Genomic DNA, 20,630 nt, shown 5'->3' on the forward strand with positions numbered 1-20,630 from the left:
TATTTGTAACACTTGTATTCTATAACAAACTCAGCAGTAATAAGTTTTTTAAAGCACATGTTTAATGAGAAAGTTAATAAAGAGTTTCCATTTCTCAAGTAAGCTGGTGAATACATTACTTAAGTAAAATGTTTGTTGACATTTATCATCCACTGTGTGGGCCAAGGTGATATCACTGATCAAATGAAACAGATGTATTTATAGAAGCATCTAGCATTTACTCAAAAACATAGTTATTATTTTAAGGAGATTGAGCCCCAAAACAGCCACTTATCAAAATCAGCTAGAGACGAATGCATTAACCATCATTCTGTGAAGCATGACTTTTCATTTAGATCAAATGACTATTCTAAATTAATTTTGCTCACTTTCAATTCCAAGTTTTCTTATACATGCAAACCAAATGAAACTATAGCTATTAATTTGTTGGTTCCATTTGAAGACCTTTGCAGACGGTTAGGTGTTGCCAGTTTTGTATCACTGTTATCAGATGTATTCCAAAAAGAAAATCCATTAAATCTCTTCCAGTGGTGGTTTAGCCTTTCTTTTTCCCAGTTCTTGGAAATGTAGGAAATTTTTTCTGTCAAAGATAACATTTTTCATAATTGTGAGTGCTACTGTAAATTCAGCTCAGAACTGCATGTGTGTCTGTTTATACAGTATTTAGTGGTAATTAGTATTCTAACGAAATCTATGAAGCAGAAATGTACTTGAAATCTGGCGTGGTATCCACATAATTCATAATTATCTTCAAACAAGCTCTGATGTTCTATAAATGAAATAGAAACTTAAGTTACCAAAATAATAAACTTTCAAAAAACATTTTTTAAATACACATGGGATAACTGACTTGCAAACTATTTGTGATGAAGGTGGTTGCAAAAACAAACAAACTTCATAACAGAACACAGTTTATTTCCCTGCCCATCATCAGTTAGGTTTAAAAATATTTAAGCCTTCAAAGAATGGCTTTTTGGATCAAAGTACTCTATAATTGTACTATAAAAGTTTTTTTAAATAAACCAATAGGCTCATGGTGGTTGCATTTTTCAAAAATTCTGTTGGAAATCTGTAATCAAAGAATTTAACAAATATAATGCCCCAAAACTTGAGTTTCTGCAATTTTTGATGAATTGCAGTTATGAAAAACAAAACAAGAGGACATTAAAATCCCTAAAAACACCAAGGAAGAAATGAACAAACTAAAACTGAGAGCTTAATAATGAACAAGATTTAATTCTGAAATTCTATAAATACACCTTGATATCTTATACAGAGAAGCTTCTAATGGCTTTCTTTAACTGGATAAATGTATATTCTAGAATGGAATGGAATCAAATTGAGAAGGCTTAGATTCTGCAGGCTCTACACTTGGTAAGCGAATTAAAAGAACAGTAGAGACAATTTGAGCTTTGTGTCATGAAAATGTTTGTCAAAGACACTATAAATGAAGAGATTGAACTGCAGGGCTGAAATATTTAGACTTTCCCTATGAAAGAAATAAAATTGAGAGTATCCTCCGGTTAGCAGAATTTGCTCTGAGCTCAACTGTTACTTTAGAACCTGTAAAGAAAGGTTCTCTACTTATTTTCTCAAATAAAAATATTAGAGTCTACAAAGAAGTCTATTAGTCATTAAAGTGAAACTTTGAAGAATATTACAGGCAATTCTATGAAAAAAAATTTGAAGTTCCTATTAAAAAAGTATTACATTCTTCAGAAAAATATCCATAAATATCCATTAATGACATGGGATTAGAGACGAATACATCTAAGAAACTGATCAGTATAAGAATACAGATCACAGGGGCGCCTGGGTGGCTCAGTGGGTTAAGCTGCTGCTTTCGACTCAGGTCATGATCTCAGGATCCTGGGATCGAGTCCTGCATCGGGCTCTCTGCTCAGCAGGGAGCCTGCTTCCTCCTCTCTCTCTGCCTACTTGTGATCTCTCTCTGTCAAATAAATAAATAAAATTAAAAAAAAAAAAAGAATACAGATCACAAAAAATCATTTTACTTGTTAATTTTAACCTTGTGGGTTTTTTTTTTTATTTCAATGTGCCCAGATAATATTTTTTGGTCCACTATAATAATAAACAACTTGTCAGCCAATAAATATTTCAAGAAGTATGTATTCTTATTTCTAATCATCTTGTTCTTGAAAATGTTCCTCTTTGGACTATAAGTTAAAAGGTCACCAGTTCCAGATGCCAAACTACATTTTGCATATTTAAGACTAATTATGAGCTTCTGGATTAAGACAACAGACTGAAACTTTATTGAAGGATTTGTATTCTCTTGCACTTATTGAAATAAGAAAACGAATAATAAAAATAGAAGGAAAAAAATCAGCAGCAGCAACCAAAGGGCATAATCTATATGCAATAAACTTCAAAATCTGGCCACAATGGAAAGAAACAGGAAGTTATTGAGCAGTACCGTCAGTAGAATAGTGGCTATTTACAAGGTAAATAACAAGTGCAACCCCGAAAATATACCCATCCAAGATGTCATTTTAGTACAAAGAAATTTTCAGATATAAAAAAGTTCAGGTGGGCCACCTAGGTGGCTAAGCCAGTTTAGAGCCTGACTCTTGGTTTCATCTCAGGTCATGATCTCAGAAGGGTGAGACTGAGCCCTGTGTGGGGTACCCCACTCAGCACAGAGTCTGCTTGAGATTCTCTACCTAATCGTGCCCCATCCCCGCCGCCTGCTGCTCCCCACCCTCACCCTGGCTCACAAAATGCTCTTTCACTCTCTCACTAAAAATAAAATAAATAAAATCTTAAAAAAAAAAAAAGTTCAGGCAACATTTCACTAGTAAACCCTGCAGGGGAAAATTTTAATAAAATCCAAACATCTAAGAGATAAATCAACTGAAAAATGAAGAAGGCCAAGACAAAGTGATTCAGTCATGAGGACTGAATCAACTTGAATATACAACTGATTTTAAACAGCTATGAGAATTACAGACATAGAACAATAAGAAAGTTATAAATCCAGAAAGAATTTATAAAGAATGTTCAAACAGGAGGAAGTATGATGAAAGAACATAGGAAGGGTGTGTCCAATTTTGTAGAAGATCTCAATTTATTTAATCATTTGTCTAAATATAAGCACAAAAACGTATCTCAAAGACTCTTAAAACCTACTGGAAGAAAACACATTACGGCCATAATCCTGAGTTTTAAAGCAGTTCTTACCCATTTTTCTTCTGGAAGGAGGGAGAATGGTTCTTTTTGTTCAAGACACACCAGTATGTTAAATTTTTTTCATGTTCTTGAATCATCCTGCAGAGTTGTAAAGGAGATGATTTTTACATATTTGTTTTGAGCTATGTTTCTATTTTAGAATTTTATCTCCTTAGTTACAGGCAAACTCCTTGTTCTCAGGCAGTTCAAAGCATTTAATAATTTAACAGATTCTACTGTGTTGAAAATCAGGGGTCAGGTGCTCCTGCTTTCAGGAGTTTCCTCACCAGAAACCCTGGAGGTGGGGACAACAGTCTGTGTTTCACCAGCCGTTCAGATTCTGATGCACACTAAATAGTAGGTTTGGGATAAAAGGGATGAGGATTTGCATTTGTAGTTCCCAGGAGATACTGCTGCTGCTGTAGCTCCCGATGACGCTGCCTGGGAGAACTGTGGCTCTGAGAACCACTACAGGAGGAAAGGAGTAGGAAAGAGGCCCTTCTGGAAGCAGTTGCCCTACGTGGCCTTTGAGGAGCCAGGGGAAGCACATGCTGTGTTGTGCAGAGCTGCTTTGAAGGTTTCCAGCCCACTGATCTCCACCTAGCTGTCATCCGCCTGTACACACAGAGAGGACGTTGTTCATGATAACTACAAGACCTAACCATTACTGAGTGCTCACTCCGTGCCAGGCACCGTTCCAGACCTCACTTGTCGACTTAAGAGTACCCACTTTACAGATGAGGAAACTGACATAGTAATTTCCCAAAGTCCCCTAGCTACTTCGAGACAGAGCCAAATGCAGGCTGTTGGATGTCAGGGCCTGCCTGCCTGCTCACACATACCCACAAAAGCTCATCTTAGGTTCTATGGGAAGAGAACGTTGCTTAGTTCTAGAACTTCTTGAAAGAATTATTCTGTGAAGTTTGTTCCTTCAACTTCTAAAATTATTTAAAGCAGTTCAACAAATTATATAATTCAGAGTAGGAAAGTTGCAAATAAAAATAGAGACTGACAAGAAAAAAAAATGTTAACCAAACCTGAGCAAATTGGACAGCTAGTGTGTGTGTGTGTGTCTGTGTGTCTGTGTGTCTGTGTGTCTGTGAATGCAAAAGAAAGATGTGGGCTCAAACTCAACAGTAAACTACTCCGTGGTTTCTCATGTATAAAACATCTGATAGCCATGATTGCCTTCACTGTACATTGCCTTGAGTAGTTCTGCAAAAATATTGAAACTATTTATATGTACATGTTCTATATCAACACCCAAAAACTAAATGTGTGAAGTTTAAATATGACTTCGGGGGGCGCCTGGATAGTGCAGTGAGTTGAGCAGTTCTTGGTTTCGGCTTGAAATTCTCGGTCCCTCTCTTGCTGTGCTCCCTCACCTCTCTAAAATAAATAGACAAATCTTTTAAAAATATATATGAGGGGCACCTGGGTGGCTCAGTGGGTTAAAGCCTCTGCCTTCAGCTCGGGTCATGATCCCAGGGTCCTGGGATCGAGTCCCACGTTGGGCTCTCTGCTCAGCAGGGAGCCTGCTTCCCCCTCCCTCTCTGCCTGCCTCTCTGCCTACTTGTGATCTCTGTCTGTCAAATAAATAAATAAAATCTTTAAAAAATAAAAAAATAAAATATATATATGACTTAGGGGAAAAAAAAAAGAATTCCTGCCAAGTTTTAAAAGAATATTATTCTGAAACTTTTCTAACAACCTATTCTTATTCTATTAATCTCAAGCAAGGGTTAGAACGAGGTGAGATTTCCCAGGTGTTCTTTAGACTTTCCCGGGTAATGGGATTTTTGTTTTGTTTTTAAGTTTCCAGCCAACAGAAATGTATATGCTATTCAAAATAATAAAGATTATTTACATTTTATTATATTTTTATAGAATTAGATGCTATCGAATACCTTATGAATACCTAATGTACATGATGGGTGGCAAGTAAAATAAGTAGAAAATGAAAAGTATACTCAGAAAATGTGGAAGTTAAACTTATGTGTATTACCTTCTGATAATCTAATTTCTGAGAATTGTAAAGATGAGATAATTTAGATTTAGTAATCAAACACTATATTTAATTTTGTTTAGCGATAATCACTTTGTTGATTTGTTTAGCATTTTCTCTGGTCTTAGTACTTAAGTAGATGTTCTTAATCTTTTGGGTCTCCTTTAAAATTTCAGTGAAAGCTAAGATCATCTCCCTTAAAAGCAAGTATATCTACATATGCAAAATTGTATAAGTAACTATGAAGAGAGAAATACAAGTTACAGAACATGGTGTGTGGAAGGTTCTAGACAATTTAATGTATTTCTTCTTGGATCTGGCAACTTTCTAGTCATGTATAATGTTTAGAGAATTCAATTTTCTGATTAATTTAAGATTCTGCTTAATTTATATCATATTATCATAACAGAGAAACCAATTTTCAAAAAGCAGAATGTAATAACTTTACCATTTATTTTTTAGTGAAAAGCCTTTTAGAAACTTGTGATTTCTTGGAAACAATGTTAGCAACCCTAAGTTTTATTTAATATGCAAAAATAATTTGGGATACTTCAATTTTCTTGTATTTAGGTTGTAAATATTTGAACTTAATGTAGCTGGATTCTCTGGTTTCTGTATTTCAGAATTGCCATTGCCCTCAGAGAGTGTCGATGTTATTATTTCTGACATTCCATTTGGGAAAAAGTTTAAGTTAGGGAAAGACATCAAAAGCATTCTACAAGAAATGGAGAGGTAAGTTGTTGAGTTTATTCTTACAATTTTTGAGTTATTGGACATTTAACCAAAATATATCATAGTTCTTCAGTTAAGATTTGATTGCATCTTAGTAATTTACCCAAAGCTTTTGTAGTTCCGTTTTCTAAGGTTTCAAATCAGAAGCTTATAATTGAAATAGTTATTCCATATCATCTTACACTACTCTAAGTTTTATTTTGGAAAAGATACCAGTTTGTCGTTATTGCCTGAAATTTGAGCATCTGAAATAGTGACATGTATTTTAATCACTGAGTGGGTAATTTACGCATTTACTTGTAATCCTCACAAAAACCTTGCCTGCTGTGTGTTAATCCCCCATGCTTTCCAGATGAGAAACTGGGACCCAGAAAGATTAACTTTCTCGAGATCCCAGCTACTAAACCACACAACAGTTCACACAGGGAACATCAGTAACCTAGAGAGGTTACAACACTGCTTATTGTAGAAGGAAGACAAGTGTTATTCACGTCATGGTTTCTAAGGTCGGCCTCAGGGATTCTAATTCAGTGAAAGTATTTCTTTGAGAGGTTCAAACAGTGAGGCCTGTGTTCTGATCTGAGAAAGGAGAGAACCTAGAACACATGGAGGAATAAAAAGATATGACTAAAAGGTCAGTTCATGAAATCGGCTCAATTGGGCATTTGATAGAGCAAGACAACATAGATGTTTGAGAGCCTGTATATAAATAATGTCACCAACAGAAAAAATGAGCCATGGGTGTTGGGTAGAAAAAATTGAGTGTCAAGGCCGACATTCCCTAAGAAGAATCAAAGCTTGACATGAACTCTGAGTCCAACCAGGAGCCATCTCAGCTCCATTATGTGAACTGGGTGCTCCACACTTCTTTTTGGATTTTCTTATTTCTAGGCAACCTCCCCTGCTGCACGGTTAGCTAACCCTTGGCATAATTTCGTGAGGTCTCTTTCTGGGCAACACCGATAATTCAGACATTTCCTCAGCTCCTGTACATGTTACCCCCAAGCAGATTTTGCAACCCTGAGTTCTTATTAAAACCATTTCAGGAACTCTTGAAAAACTCTAACACTCATTCTCCACCCCTCCCCACTGAGGCTCCAATTTAATTGGTGTAGAGTAGAACATGGGTGTATTTCCTAACCACTCCCGGGCTGATTCCATTGTGCAGCCAGGATTCATAACCACAGCCTTTGTGCCTACCTCGGTAATTCACCAGCCACACTATTAAGCCAGCTCGTGGTGAAATACAGTATGTGTGAGCAGTGACTTACATTTAGCCTGGAATTTTCCAGAAGATATTCAGGATTTCCCCCCTAATCTGAAGGCCTCAGCTGGATCAGTGTATGTATTTGGACATAAGGAACTTCATTGACCATGCTTCCCTGACACCTGCCCACAGACTTTGTGGTTTGATTTTTTACTTTTTACATAGTTTGAAGCTTTATACAGTCAGTGTAGCATAACACAGTGCAATTTGGAGACAAACTTGTCTTGATTCACTGATTGTTTAGATGAGGGAAAAGCTCCTTGAGCTCCTGACATCTTTGTCGGGTGTGGGAGAGATTCCCTGTAACTCCTGGCCTTCAAGCAGTCATCCTGTTTCCCAACGTATACACCCAAACTTACTGGAAGAATAGTCTACCCTGACATCTCTGCTTCCTCACCTTCCAGTCCCCCCTCGATTCTGGCAGACCAGCATTTGCACCTGCCCTCAACCAAGATTGCACACCCAGGTTCACTGATGACTTCTTGTAATCCTAGTCACTTGTTAGTCCTGCCGCATTACACACTGTTGAGACCATTTCCTTCTGGAAACCGAACATCTTTGGCTTCCGTGCCATCACTGTTGTCCAGACTTTCTTGTAGGATTATAGACCCTTCCTCCTCTCTCCTCCTTTAAAAGTGAAGTCTCTGTTCCTTGGCCTTTTTGCTCTTCTCACTTGGTACTGCCCCAACCCCCCATGATGTCCTCCGCCATTATGACTTTATCTGCTGTGTACTATAAAACTCTGAAATCTCTACCTCCACTGGTCTTCTCCTTGCCTCCAGGCTGTATCTCCAGCTGTGGATTGGAATTCACCCTGCACATTCCAAACAGGCTCTTTCCCTCCCTCCTCCTCCCAGCCCCTAGGATTCACCCCCTGCTGAATTTCTTTGAGTGCCTCCCCCACCTGATGGTCTTCCCATCTGTGGCTTTGCTGCCTCCAGCTGCCTGCCCTGCTCCAGTCCCTCACTGTCACTTGGCCCGCCTCACTCCTGCTTGTCCTTAACTCACAGCACAGGTTTGGGAACCACCTAATGCATTCCTGGGGCACCTCAGACTTGCCTGGAGCATTTGCCACCCTCCTTAGCTCTCTGCTGGCCGCTGTCCCACTGTCAGTAATCTCTTTAGCTGCCCCGGAGACTGTGGTGTTGGTCACTTTGTCCACATAGACCTGCTGTGCAGAATTTGCTCAAATGTTTTCATCTCAGGGTCTTCCCTTCCTTTTCTGGTCTTCCCTGTTGTCCTTCCCTTGTGCATGTCTGATTTTCTTCTGCCAACAGCCTACTACCTCTAATATATGCTGATTCTTTAGGACTCTTTCATTTGCCTTTTCCTTTGTACTTATTAGAATGTGACTATGAATTACTTTGAGGCTTGCCTTTTAAGTAGAGTAAAAATAGATAATTAAAGCAGATTTGTGCTAGTGATTCTGTAATTACTATAATGAATATGTATTATGGAAGCTACTACCTAATTATCAAAATCCTTGTGTTTAAATAGATAAAATTAAATTTCAAATTAAAAACACCAAATATTTAAAATAAAGTGGGATTGTTTGTTGTCTAAAAAGAAAGCAATACTCATGCCAATTACCATCTTCCGTCAGAGTGCTCCACGTTGGAGGAACCATTGTGCTGTTGCTCAACAACGATCACCACAGGCGCCTCCAAGACTGTGAACAGAGTGGCATCCCTTCGAATTCCAAGGGCAGCCCCACAGATGAGCCTGGAATCGAGAAGTGCTTGAGCCCCAGAGAGAAGACTGACCTATCGGACACAGTGTCATCTTCTTCCAAAGCCAGCAGCCAGGGGGGCTTAGACAAAATGCCACGGGTTGGCTCTTTAGCGCCAGTGGAATGCTACCAAGTTAGCCTTGGAAGGACAGAGGCATTCATATGCAAATACAGGAAGTCGCACTCTTTGGGACTGGAGCAGGCTTGCTGCTGTGAGCCTGGTTCAAGTCCTGTGGGGCAGCTGCATAGCAGTGAAGGTGGTTGTACTGGACCCTCATAGGGCCCCAGAGTCCCAAGGAAGCAAACTCCCCTGAGCTTCAGCATCGCTGCTGGACACAGGTTCTGAGTAGAGATAAGCTTTACACCCAAAAGAATTAAAGTTGCCAACCAAAACCAATGAATGTACATTACACCAAATGACTCTTAAATTTCGTATTCTGTCGGAAGGTGAAAAGTTCTGCCCCACCTGCGCTATTTCTGAACAGAAACTAAAACTTGGAACAAAGGTTTTCAGGGGTTCACATAAAGTATACTGCAGTCATCACAAGGTTGGTGATGTTTTCACGATCAGATTTTTCTAAATGTAGAAACTTTTATGTCTTACTTCTTTTGCTATTAAACTTGATTTTTAAATGTGTAATTTTCTCCTCCATTGGAATAAAAATAATTTTTATTTGCAATACCTTTTGTACATCCCAAGTTATATAAAACATTAATGGAATAATAATATAAATCAAGCCAGTATCCTCCAACATGACAGAAAATAAAGTGTGCTCTTTTTATAAAAACATTAATAAGTTGTCACCTCTCCTTTATTTAAATTAAATACATTCCTTGTGTTTACTACTGAGAAGAAGATCTTCTTAACAGGAAGTTGATGAGAATATGATTTTCATTTTTTTTTTCAATTATCTAAGCAGTGGCTTGGTTTCTTGGCTGTTTTACTATTTTAACAATCTCTCCGTGTTTGGGAAATTTCTCACCTGTGAATCCCACCTCTCCAAAGGAGAAGCTGAAGAGTCTTTTCCAGCTGGGGCGTGGCATGTAACTTCGTCCACTCATCACTGTGGGGCTAGTGGGGCACAGGTGATAAGGGGAATTTCTTCATAGTAATCCCAGTGGAATCTTCATAGTAATCCCAGTGGAATCTGAGCCTGTCCCGTATTCATACAACAAATATTGATTGCATACCTATTCTCTGCCAAGGCATTGTTCGGGGTCCTTGGAGCACGTCCGTGAACCAAAGATCCTTGCCCTCCTAGGAGTTAAGGGGAGACGGATAAGAAACAGCAGACATAATGAATAATTTATTTGATGGTTCGAAGGTGATAAGTGGGGTTGGAGGAAGGAAAGCAGAGTAAAGTGGGAACCACGTGGATGGGGATAGGACTGTTTTGCACTTTTAATAGGTCAAGCCTCTTTGAGAATGGGAGATTGGAGCAAATATTTAAAGGATAAGGATGTGTTCCAGGCACATGGAATAGCCAGTTGCAAAGGCCATAAGACAAGAGTGTGCCTGATGCATCTGAGGAACAGCAGAGAGGAAGTCGGGCTGGAGCAGAGTCAGTGAGGGGGAGAAGGAGAGGTTGACGAGCAAGTCAGTGGCAGGCGGCAGGGGCAGGTTAGACCAGACAGGGCCTTGCAGATCGCTAGGAGGACTGGCTTTGACTTAAAACTACTGGACAGGTTTGAACAAGGAGGAATCTAACATACATTTTAGAGAACCACTGTGATGACGGTAGTGGGGAGGCAAAGGCGAAAGTAGACCAGTTGGGAGATTTTGCAATAATCCAGGCAAGAGAAAATGGTAGCCTGGCCAGCAGGAGCAGCAGAGGGGGTAAGGCACAGCTGGATTCTGAAATATCTTTTCTTTCTTAAACCGGCAGGATCTGCGGATGTGTTTGATGTGTGGTGTGGTAAGTGGGGAGGAGGCAGGAGTGACTCTCAGATACTTGGCCAAGATACAGGGCGCTTCCATCAACTGATGGGGGAAAGGCTGTGGAGGGGGCAGCCTGGGTGTAAGATGGCATTTTTAGACTCTCTAACTCTGAGATGTGCATTAAACATCCCAATGGGGGTGTTAAGTAGGCAATTGAATACATGAGTCTGAAGTTTAAGACAAAGTTCTGCCCTGGAGATAGAAATTTGGGGAGTTTCAGCATATTGGTGCCCTGAAGCTGGATGGGATCACCAAAGGACTAAATGGAGGAGAAGAAGGAAGAGGAACAGGGCTGAGTCTCGGGTTCCCCCAGCACTAATAGGTCTATAGAAAGGAAGCAATCTGCAAGGGAGCAGGAGGAAAGCAAGTGGTTGCCCGGAAGGCAAATGAGCACAGGATATGGAGGAGGCAGTGATCTATCAAATGCTGCTGGAAAAGATAAAGACTAGAAATTGACCCTTGGATTTAGCAGTGAGTGACCCCCGACTATGGGAGTTTTGGTGGCCTGGGGAAGGAGCAAAGCCACCCTGGGTTGGAATTAAGTGAAAATAGTGGGGACATCTGGAGGTAATGAATACAAATGACTCTTGCAACTAGTTTTGCTGAAAAGAGTGGAAAATGGAGTTAGTAGCTTGGTGAGGGATGTGGAAACAAGAGAATGATATATTTTAAGATGGGAGAAGCAGCAGCATGTTTTTCATATTGAAGAGACTGTTCCGGGAAAGGTGGAAAACTCACGAGGTAGGGAAAGGATAATTGCGGGAGCAGTGTCCTTGAAAAGGGGGTTGGAATACATTCCACACATGGGGGAATTAGCGTTCGATAAGAGCATGAATAATTTCTCCATGGTTACGAGTGGGAAGGCGGCATACAGGCATTTCTGCAATAACATGATAAATGTGCTCCTGAAAATGTTTCATTCTCAAATTCATGCACTAAAAATAACAGAATTTACGGAAAAAATACCGGCCAGACCATTCTAAACCTATCCAACTTAGGAAATGGCATACTATCAAAACCACCAATTAACATAGTTTGAAAGAACGGGTTAACATTCCTAATAAATAAATACACTTGATCCTTGAACAACCCAGGAGTGAAGGGGCCCTACCCCCACACAGCCAAAACCCGCTTATAACTTCTGAATCCCCTACAACGTAACTACTTACAGCCTACCACTGAACTGAAGCCTTACCAATAACATCAATAGTCAGTTAACCTCTACTTGTTACACAGATTGTACCCTGGATTCTCACACCAAAGGAAGCTAGAGGCAAGAAATGTTATTCAGAAAATCATAAGAAAGAGAAGATACACTGGTAGCATGGCGAATCTGTTTCTTGAAAACAAACCATGGAGGCTGGCTAGGAGGGCAGGGCAAGGGCAGCGGCAGCAGGGGGCTGGGCCCTGGGACAGCGTGGTCACCAAGCCCGGTGGCCCCACCTCAACAGCAGCAGCCACAGGGCAGGCCGGTGAGGAACACCATCAGCCAGGCACAGTCTTCCAGAAGGCATACTTCCAGCCCATGGCCATCAGCTGCTGACCTCCCAAAGGCCACGGGGAGGGGTCTGCACTGGGCCCAGTGAGGCCACCCGCATGAGGCAGCGCTAACCAGCTGCAGCCCCACCCCTGCCTCCTGGCCATAGTCCTTCTGTGTCTGCCTAGCCTCCTCCCTGCCCGCGGGAGCTCTCCAATCAACCACCCTGTCAACACATGGGCTGACCTGCAGCCTTGCCTGGTCCTGGGCCCCAGCGGTCTGTTCATGGTCTTCCATGGCCTCACCGGTTCATCAGAGGGCAGCAGGCATGACCTCTGCTCCCTTCACCTTTGATTTGGTCCCATGAAAGCTGAGGTGGGCAGCTGTAAATAAATGCCCTTGTGGCTTTTGTGGTCAACTCTTAAAAGGGGCGGAGGGGAGCACCTGGGTAGTTCAGTCAGTTAAGCATCTCTTGGTTTCGGCTCAGGTCATGATCTTAGGGTCGTGGGATCAAATCTGGAATAGGGCTTTACCCTGAACACAGAGTCTGCTTGAGATTCTCTCCCTCTCCCCGTGCCCCTACCCTCCCCACCCCACGTGTGCACAGTACATAAGTACATCTTATAACAACAACAACGACAACAAAAACATAAAAGTAGACCCCATACTTAAAACCCATGTTGTTCAAGGGTCAACAATTGATCAGTAAATAAAGGATATCACCTTTCCAAGAAAAGGGCAAAGGCAGGTTGAATAGAATTTGGTAGAAGAAGGGTAGAGGCTGCTACCTACACAATAAGGATTTCCAAGACAGAACCTGTGGCCCAAAGGAATCAGTAAGAAGATGCAGTGAGAAGGCCTCATGCAAACTACCTTCTTCTTCCTGCAGTTTACTCATTCAGCTCATTCCATTAACGTCTTCACATTCAGCTGCTCTTATCTGGTGGCACAAAGTATTAATGCGCTGGGGGGGAGAAAGGACTTATGAACCGACCCGATTTCCACTTTAGAGTGACGTCATCCCCGACCTAGCAATAACATTTGAGTGACTGCCTATTACAGAAACACACACTGTAGAACAGACTGTAAGTGGGAGCAGATGCTGGAGGGTGGGCGGATGTGGTGGTGGTAGACTGTGCAAGTTCTCTTCTGACTGCTTCAGTTTTCTCAGTGAAAAACTATGTGGTAATTTCCCCAGATCCTGACTCTACACCTGGAACGGTGCCCTGAGCAAATGCAGAATCTCGACAATGGCTCCCAAACCATGGAGTAAGGGTGACTGTTATCGGAGGACCAAGATCCCGTCTTCCTCAGGCTCCCCCCAACTCCCCATTCCTACCAAAATGGTAGAACAAAAGCAGTGATTCCTTTGTAAGAACTGCAGCTATTAGTGCCATTAAGAAAGAGGCACAGATGCTTGATGAAATTCCTTGGTATCCAAAGGCAATCTATGGCACCTTTGGGTTTGTTGCTCTGACTCATTTACTTTTAATGGAGGCTTCCTGCAAGGGAAGGTCCTTCAGCTGGTCCAAGCCCACTGTGAGCAGCTCTGCATGTTTATCCTCGTGACCCAGCAGATGTAATGATACTCAGAATGTCTGTGAGCAATCAGACGCTGGCTGGAGACTACAGCAAGTCCTCATAGGGCAAGGATAGCTGTAGCCTCTTCGCATTTGGAGCAAACCCAAGCTCTCTTGTGCAGGTAATTATTCTCCTTTTGGAAAGAACTCTTGGCTGGCAACTGAGGGCTTGACCACAGGACTCCAGATGACTGTGTGACCCAGTCTGCCCATCTTGAACTGAGAGTGCTCTGATCCACCACGCCAAAGGTCAATAAGCCCAGCCCACCAGCACCTTCTCATCAGGGGGGAACCAGTATACAACAGCACCGAGCTCCACAGCTGACCGCCCTCATGAGCTACAGGAACAGTCATCCCCTCATCCTACCAGGGGCCTCCTGCCCACCGCATCCCTCCCCTATCTCCCGACCACGGTCCCATGGCGGGGTTCCAGATGAGCAGTTCACCAAGGAGGAAAGAAGTCCAAACTGGCTTACAGATGGTTCTGCAAGTCTTGCTGACACCTGTTGGAATTTCACTTCTGGGACTCTTCAGCCCCGCCGGGGCCAAGGGACAAGGAGGAAAGGAAATTTTCCCTGGGAGCAGAACATGGAGTGGTCTACATGGTCCATTTTGCCCAGAAGGAGAGACGGCCTGAGAGGGAGATGCTCACCCTGTCATGGCGGGCTACCAGTCTGAAAGGGCAGCCATGGCCATGAAAGAAGGTCAGGGCAAGAGTGGACATCTCAGAACAGGGCCCAGTATGGGAGAATATTTGTGTCAGGTTCTAAGTCCGCAGGTGGAAGACTGCCTGCCCCGTGCCTTCCCTTTCCCCTAGCCACCCTTGCTCAGTGGCCTCATGGACAAGGTGGCTGTGGTTTCCGGAATGGAGGTAATGTACTGGCCCAATGACGGACGGGTCACCAAGTGCCTGCTGCCACCGCTGATTAACTTTCAGCAGCACTGACCTCCCCTGAGACTTGTTATAATACCACATTCGGGAGGAAAATGAGAGTGGAGACTCCTTCCCTTGTGGAGAGGGCAATACTTCGTCTTGGCAGGAACAACTGCTCATCCTAGACTTGGATTCTCCAGGCAGCGGCACCTCGCGTGGATTTACCAAACTCCCCTACGCGCCACAGTGCTTCCCACCAGAGATCGGTTACAGCGATGGCAGTGAGACCACAGGCCTAGGCTCTTGGGATTTCTCATCAAGTTCGCCACCACTGGAACGGAGTGGCATGAGCTACCCTCTGGGCTGGCAGAGAGAAATCCCGACCAGGGGGAGACGCCTCCCTGCCGGGCGCCGTGTGTGCTGTGACCCACTGACCGATAGATGGAGCTCTTTCTCCCAAAATCGGAGTAAAGAGACCAATGGGGGAGAGTGGAAGGGGGTACGTGTTACCGTATCACCTCTAATTAAGCAGGCAACCAAAATGGAACCCGCTTTCTGGAAGGGTGGCAGAATAAACATGGGGTCTCAAGGGTCAGCAGGAACAGAGGGCAGCATTCAGGTTCCACCATCAGTGGTGCCAGGAGCAGCATGAACGTCCAGCAGAGGCTGCCGGGGCTCATTGTGGCAACAATCCCCTCATGGGGTTTGCCTGGTGTTCCTGGTTGTATGGTCAACCAGACACATTTTTTGGCCCTCTTGAGCACCTTAATTATTTTAAAATAAACTCCTTCTCTTTTTTTAAAATTTTATTTATTTTATATTTATATATATTATTTTATATTTATTAATTTTAATTTTATTTATTTATTTGACAGAGATCACAAGTAGGCAGAGATGTGGGGGGGCGGGGGGGAAGCAGGCTCCCTGCTGAGCAGAGAGCCCAATGCTGGGCTTGATCCCAGGACCCCGAGATCATGACCCGAGCTGAAGGCAGAGGCTTAACCCACTGAGCCACCCAGGCACCCCAAAATGAACTCCTTTTCTTCTAAACTACCTAAAGAGGACTGCTGATCGCACCTGGGAACCCCATCCCGCACACCTAGGTTTCTAAGCAGGCTCATGTTGTGTGGCCTCTGTCTGTGTCAATCTCACTGGAGGGTTTCCGTATAGTTTGCATTTTCCCTTTCGCCGTATTTTCCAGGTTTCAATTTTTAATGTTTTGGCCTCAACGATTTTGAACAATACGGTCTTTTTTGCTCTGTTCTGAAGTCTTGCTTTCATTTTTCAGAGGAAAAAATACATGAGGAGGTGGACATTTTTGTGTGTATAACCAAGACGTAGCAAATGACAGAAAAATGTGTTTCTTCAGTAACTTGAATGACAGCATCAGAGATCATCAGAGGCCGTGGTTCTAATTATCTTAGTGTATTTCACAGAATTAAATCACAGTTCTGGGTTTTGCTAAAGCATCTTGAATATCAAATGCATAAGGCAATACAGCTTTTTGAGGATTTTCCAAAATTTGAGATTATCTTCTAGTTGGAGTATTTTATAGTATTTTCCCCACCTTTGGCACAGGGTGTGGCACATAAGAACGATTAATATTCCTTGAACTAAATTGTACTGGCTCCTGCTGGAGGGGAGGAAATAAATGCTTGTGATTCTGAGAATAGTGAATCAAAGGACACTCAGAAAGCAAGAGACAGCTGTCAGGAGGACACCTACTTCCTCTATGACCTAGGAAGCTAAGGTTCATTGGGGATTCAAAATATATTAACTTTTGGGACGCCTGGGTGGCTCAGTCAGTTAAGCGCCTGCCTTCGCCTCAGGTGATGATCCCAGGATTCTGGGAGTCCCAGGTGGATCTCCCTGCTCAGAAGGGAGCCTACTTCTCCCTCTACTGCCGCTCCCCCTGCTTGTGCTCTGTCTCCTGCTCTCTGGCAAACTATAAATAAAATCTTTCAAAATATATGTAAACTTTCAAAAGGAACCACTCACTTGGATATAAGGTAAATGATGGTTCAAAGAGCTATGCAGGAAAGATTTTGTATTAAAATTAGGTGAGATGCAAAATCCTGGTCATTAAGAAATCTCAAGGGAGAATTTTTATGCACGTTATACCAATACTATATCCTATGGTGTATGTAGTGTAGCTTTTTCTATTTTCCAATTCTTTCACTCTCTCATCTACTCCTTCATTCACTGAGCTATCAAGCGTTGACTGAGTACTTATTATGTGTCAGGCTTCAGGAATGCTCCTTGGTAGACTGGCCTTGCCTGAAAAGGCTTGACAGCAATCGGGAAGGAGGCAGGTCAGGGGCGGGTGGGGGGCGCCAGCCGGAAGTCCAAGTGTTGGAGAGAAAGAGGATTACCCTTAACCTCTGGAAATGGAAGGATGAAACCACTCTCTGAAAAAGTTCCACGGAAAAAGGTGAAGGAAACGCAGGGAAATGTTTGAGTGACAAGCAATGGACTTGGGAATTTAAAACAACTGAAAACATGCCTAGGTACAAGAAGAGCTCAGCTTTCTTTGTCTTTCAGTTAAATTCCATGAATTTATTATGTTCGAGAGAGTCACGTGATCTGAAGTATAATTTTGCCATCTGAATGCCATAATCATTTAATATTGTCAGTTTTCATCAAGTTCCTTCAGCAAGTAACATCTTCCTCGGGGGTGTAACAAAGGAGAGCAATTACTCCAGGTCCCCCTCCCTCTTACTCATTCTTTCTACCACTTCGTGGTCATGCTTCCGACACCCATTTGTGTTTCTGCCCCGGATACCTCCATGCTATTAGAGATTGAATTCATCTTGGAAGAGTGGGTATATTAACGATGTGGTCTGCCTGTATGCCCCAAATGCCCAGCACCAGCCTCTCGATATTGACATGGAAACCAAGGAAAATTAATTTACTGAGCCAGAAGTTTTTTGTTCTTATTTGTGTTTAAGTTGGATTATACCATTCTCCTGCTCAAAAGCCTCCAATGACTTTTCATTTGACCTGGTGTCCCGAGAGGCACGCTAACCTCCTCTCTAACTCTGCCTCTTGCGTTCTGCCCCCCTTACCGACTCTGGAATATGCAAAGCTTTGTCCCATTTCAGGCCTTTGCACTTCCTGTCCTCTCTCCAGGGGCATTTCCTTCCACACCTGCATTAGTCAGGATCTCTGCTCCAGTGCCCCCCTGTCAGCAAGGCCATCCCTGGCTTCCTTGTCACAACAAGCCACCACCTCACCAGCTCCATTTCTCTTCGTAGCACTTCCCTCCAGCACAGGAGACGTGTCTGCTTGCTGTCTGTCTCTCCGGCTCCTGAAGGAAATGGCTTTGTTGATCTCACTGATGATCCCCTGCACAGAAGTCAGTCTCTGGCACATACCAGTCCCTCGGTATAGATCTGAGAAACAGATGACCACACCCAGGTTACTTTTCGAGGTCGTCTGCCAACCAAGTGAACTAAGCCAGAAAGTTCCAGAATGCTGGACCCAGCTCCCCTTCGCTTCCCTCAAATCCGTGCATTCCAATGTCACGAAGGAAAAAAAGAAAAAATGTTGACTGTTACATCCCGAAGGAAGATTTTCTTTTTTTTCTTTTTTTCCTTCCTGACATGGGGATGTATGGAATCACGCAACACAGAACCAGCTGCTCGGTCGTTCCTAGGTAAAAGCTTGACATTTTCTGTGACACCCTTCTTGATTATGTAGGCGTATCACAGACCCACAGGCCGATTGCTTTAAAAATGATGAAATTACACTAACTTCCATCTTAACCCATTGCATTCTTCACTCATCTGGCTCCCTGCAGTAGAGCTGGTATTTTGGACAAGGGCCGAGGGAAGAGGGTGTCCACATGTCCTGCTTGGTGTGGTTCCACGTGGCTCCACGTGGCTCTCGTGGCTCTGCCCTTCAACCCGCCTCACCCGCCTCCCACATTCTTCCCTCATGTTGCTTCAATTCTCTTGGAAACCATTCCCCACTCCCGTGAACCCTCTTTAAACTGTTACTTTATTTGGAAAACCCTTTGTTTAAGAACCAGCTCAGCCTTTGGATCAATACTGCATTATTCACTTGCGTTATGTCCCCCAGATTACCTTTCACAGTTGGTTTAATTTCAATTCCTAAGACCATTTTATTTGAGAAACATGTTGGCATGATAGCAATTTACCGTAGTCACCACAGAAGCATAGAAAGCAGAGACTAGTGCTTCATCGACGTGTTTGCAGGAACACAGATCCTTAGACACGTGGGCCTCAAAACCTACAGATCTCACTTTCTGGGGACTTAGACACCTTGCCAGACACTGGCGGAGAGACGTTAGGTTCAGGCTCGAAGTCTGTTTCCTCTATTGTCAACAGGGATGACAGCCAGAGCTTCCACATTCCTCCCAAGGCTGTCTTGACATTTATTTTGAAGTTGCTGCACAGGGACCAAACTCTCAAAGAGAAGCGAAACACGAAGTGCCCTCCTTGATGTGTACTAAGAAGCTGGGAAGATACCCTTCTATTGACACAGCATCAGATAGCTTCATTGCATTGTTGGTGTCATCTACACACCGTGCTTTTAATTTAAAATCAGTTCACGTTACAAAGGACGAGTTCACATTCAACTTGGAAAAGAATAGAAAAGTTTGCAGAGGCATTGAAAGTATTTCATGGGCATGTTACACGTGTGGCCTTGCCCGTGTCCCTGGAAAGCCCATCAGCTCCTGAATGTCTCCAGAGGCCCAGGAGAGATGATTGACTTTCAGGAGCTCACAGCTACAGAGTCATGAAACAAGGACTAGAAGTCCTGAATCTCGGAGTTCCTAGCCTGTCTCTAACCACAAGACTAGCTAGCCTTCTTTTTGGAGTAATTGCTTTCATTGAATAATTTTCAAAAAGCCACCAGGGATGCTTTCACAGGACAAAGTAAGGAGGATCTACCCCACTTAAATATTAATCTTTGAGCAGCCCTGGTGATATGGGAATTTCTCAGAATGTTCTGTGGGGGGAGTGCCAGGAAGGTAATTAAAATTGCTGTCATACCTTTAGGCTACCGCCAAAGACAGGGGCTCCTGAAGGTCAATCAGTAAAGAGAGGTTCTGTGCTTATAAAAATAGGTCTGGCATTCTTTACAGAATTACAAAGGGCAGTATGTGCTCTGGTTTAGAAATGCAGCTCGTTGATTGAAAACTGCAGAGCGGGGTGGGGCGCCTGGCTGGCTCAGTCGGAAAAGCGTGTGACACTTGATCTCAGGGTTGTGAGTTCAAGCTCTGTGTTGGATGGAGAGATTTCTAAAAAAAAAAAAAAAAAGTAAATAAACTTTAAAAACTGCAGAGCAGTCACTTCCAAGTGCAACCATGAAAACTATGGGGGAATGTTAATCTAGATGTATAAAAATCTGGGGGGGCGAAGCTCAGATATGGTTAGAGAGGCACAATGAGTGTATGTGTTGGGTCTTGGGCATGATGAGAATGCTATGCAGGAAAGTGGAAGGCATCACGACTTGGGAGTAAAAAGACCAGAATCTAAACCTTGGCTCCACCACTTAGTATCTTAGGGGAAGGTTATTTAACCTCTATGAGCCCTAGTTTCTCCATCCATAAAGTAGAGGCACTAACAATAAGACAGAGTTCATAAAAAAGATGGCCCGTCCCTAAGGAAATCCTTATTGCTGACTCATCCCTACGCTTAGCATCTCATCCATGCCAAGAAACAGGACTGGAGAGGATTCTGAGAGTCAGAGCTGTCTTTTCCACTTCTTCTTTATATCTAACATTTAGAAGAATGTAGGAACCCTCTGAACCGAAGGGAATGGGACTCCAGCACCATTCTTTTGGAATCAAGTGCTTGAAAAGCAGAGTTG

General features: G+C 42.9%; 1 protein-coding gene and 1 long non-coding RNA gene across 5 annotated transcripts in view; one reads left to right on the forward strand and one right to left on the reverse strand.

The window, feature by feature from the left end:
- THUMPD2 (THUMP domain containing 2) overlaps window positions 1–9,684 on the forward strand; it is a 40,787-nt gene extending 31,103 nt beyond the window's left edge. For 3 of the 4 annotated variants that reach the window (XM_044261689.1, XM_044261690.1, XM_044261692.1), the window contains exons 9-10: window positions 5,818–5,926; window positions 8,797–9,684. In XM_044261689.1, coding sequence (XP_044117624.1) covers window positions 5,818–5,926; window positions 8,797–9,202 — 515 coding nt within the window. In that variant the 3' untranslated portion in view covers window positions 9,203–9,684. Of the gene's footprint in view, window positions 1–5,817; window positions 5,927–8,796 lie in introns of those variants that run through there. The other variant, XM_044261694.1, reaches the window with a different exon arrangement.
- On the reverse strand, window positions 370–8,825 carry LOC122915132. Its single transcript, XR_006386014.1, has 3 exons — window positions 8,784–8,825; window positions 3,202–3,288; window positions 370–769 (listed from the first exon to the last, which is right to left on the reverse strand). It is a non-coding gene; the product is annotated as an uncharacterized LOC122915132 (long non-coding RNA).
- Window positions 9,685–20,630: the final 10,946 nt, after the last annotated feature.

This window comes from Neovison vison, chromosome 8 (genome assembly GCF_020171115.1).
Source record: "Neovison vison isolate M4711 chromosome 8, ASM_NN_V1, whole genome shotgun sequence".
Taxonomy (NCBI): domain Eukaryota; kingdom Metazoa; phylum Chordata; class Mammalia; order Carnivora; family Mustelidae; genus Neogale; species Neogale vison.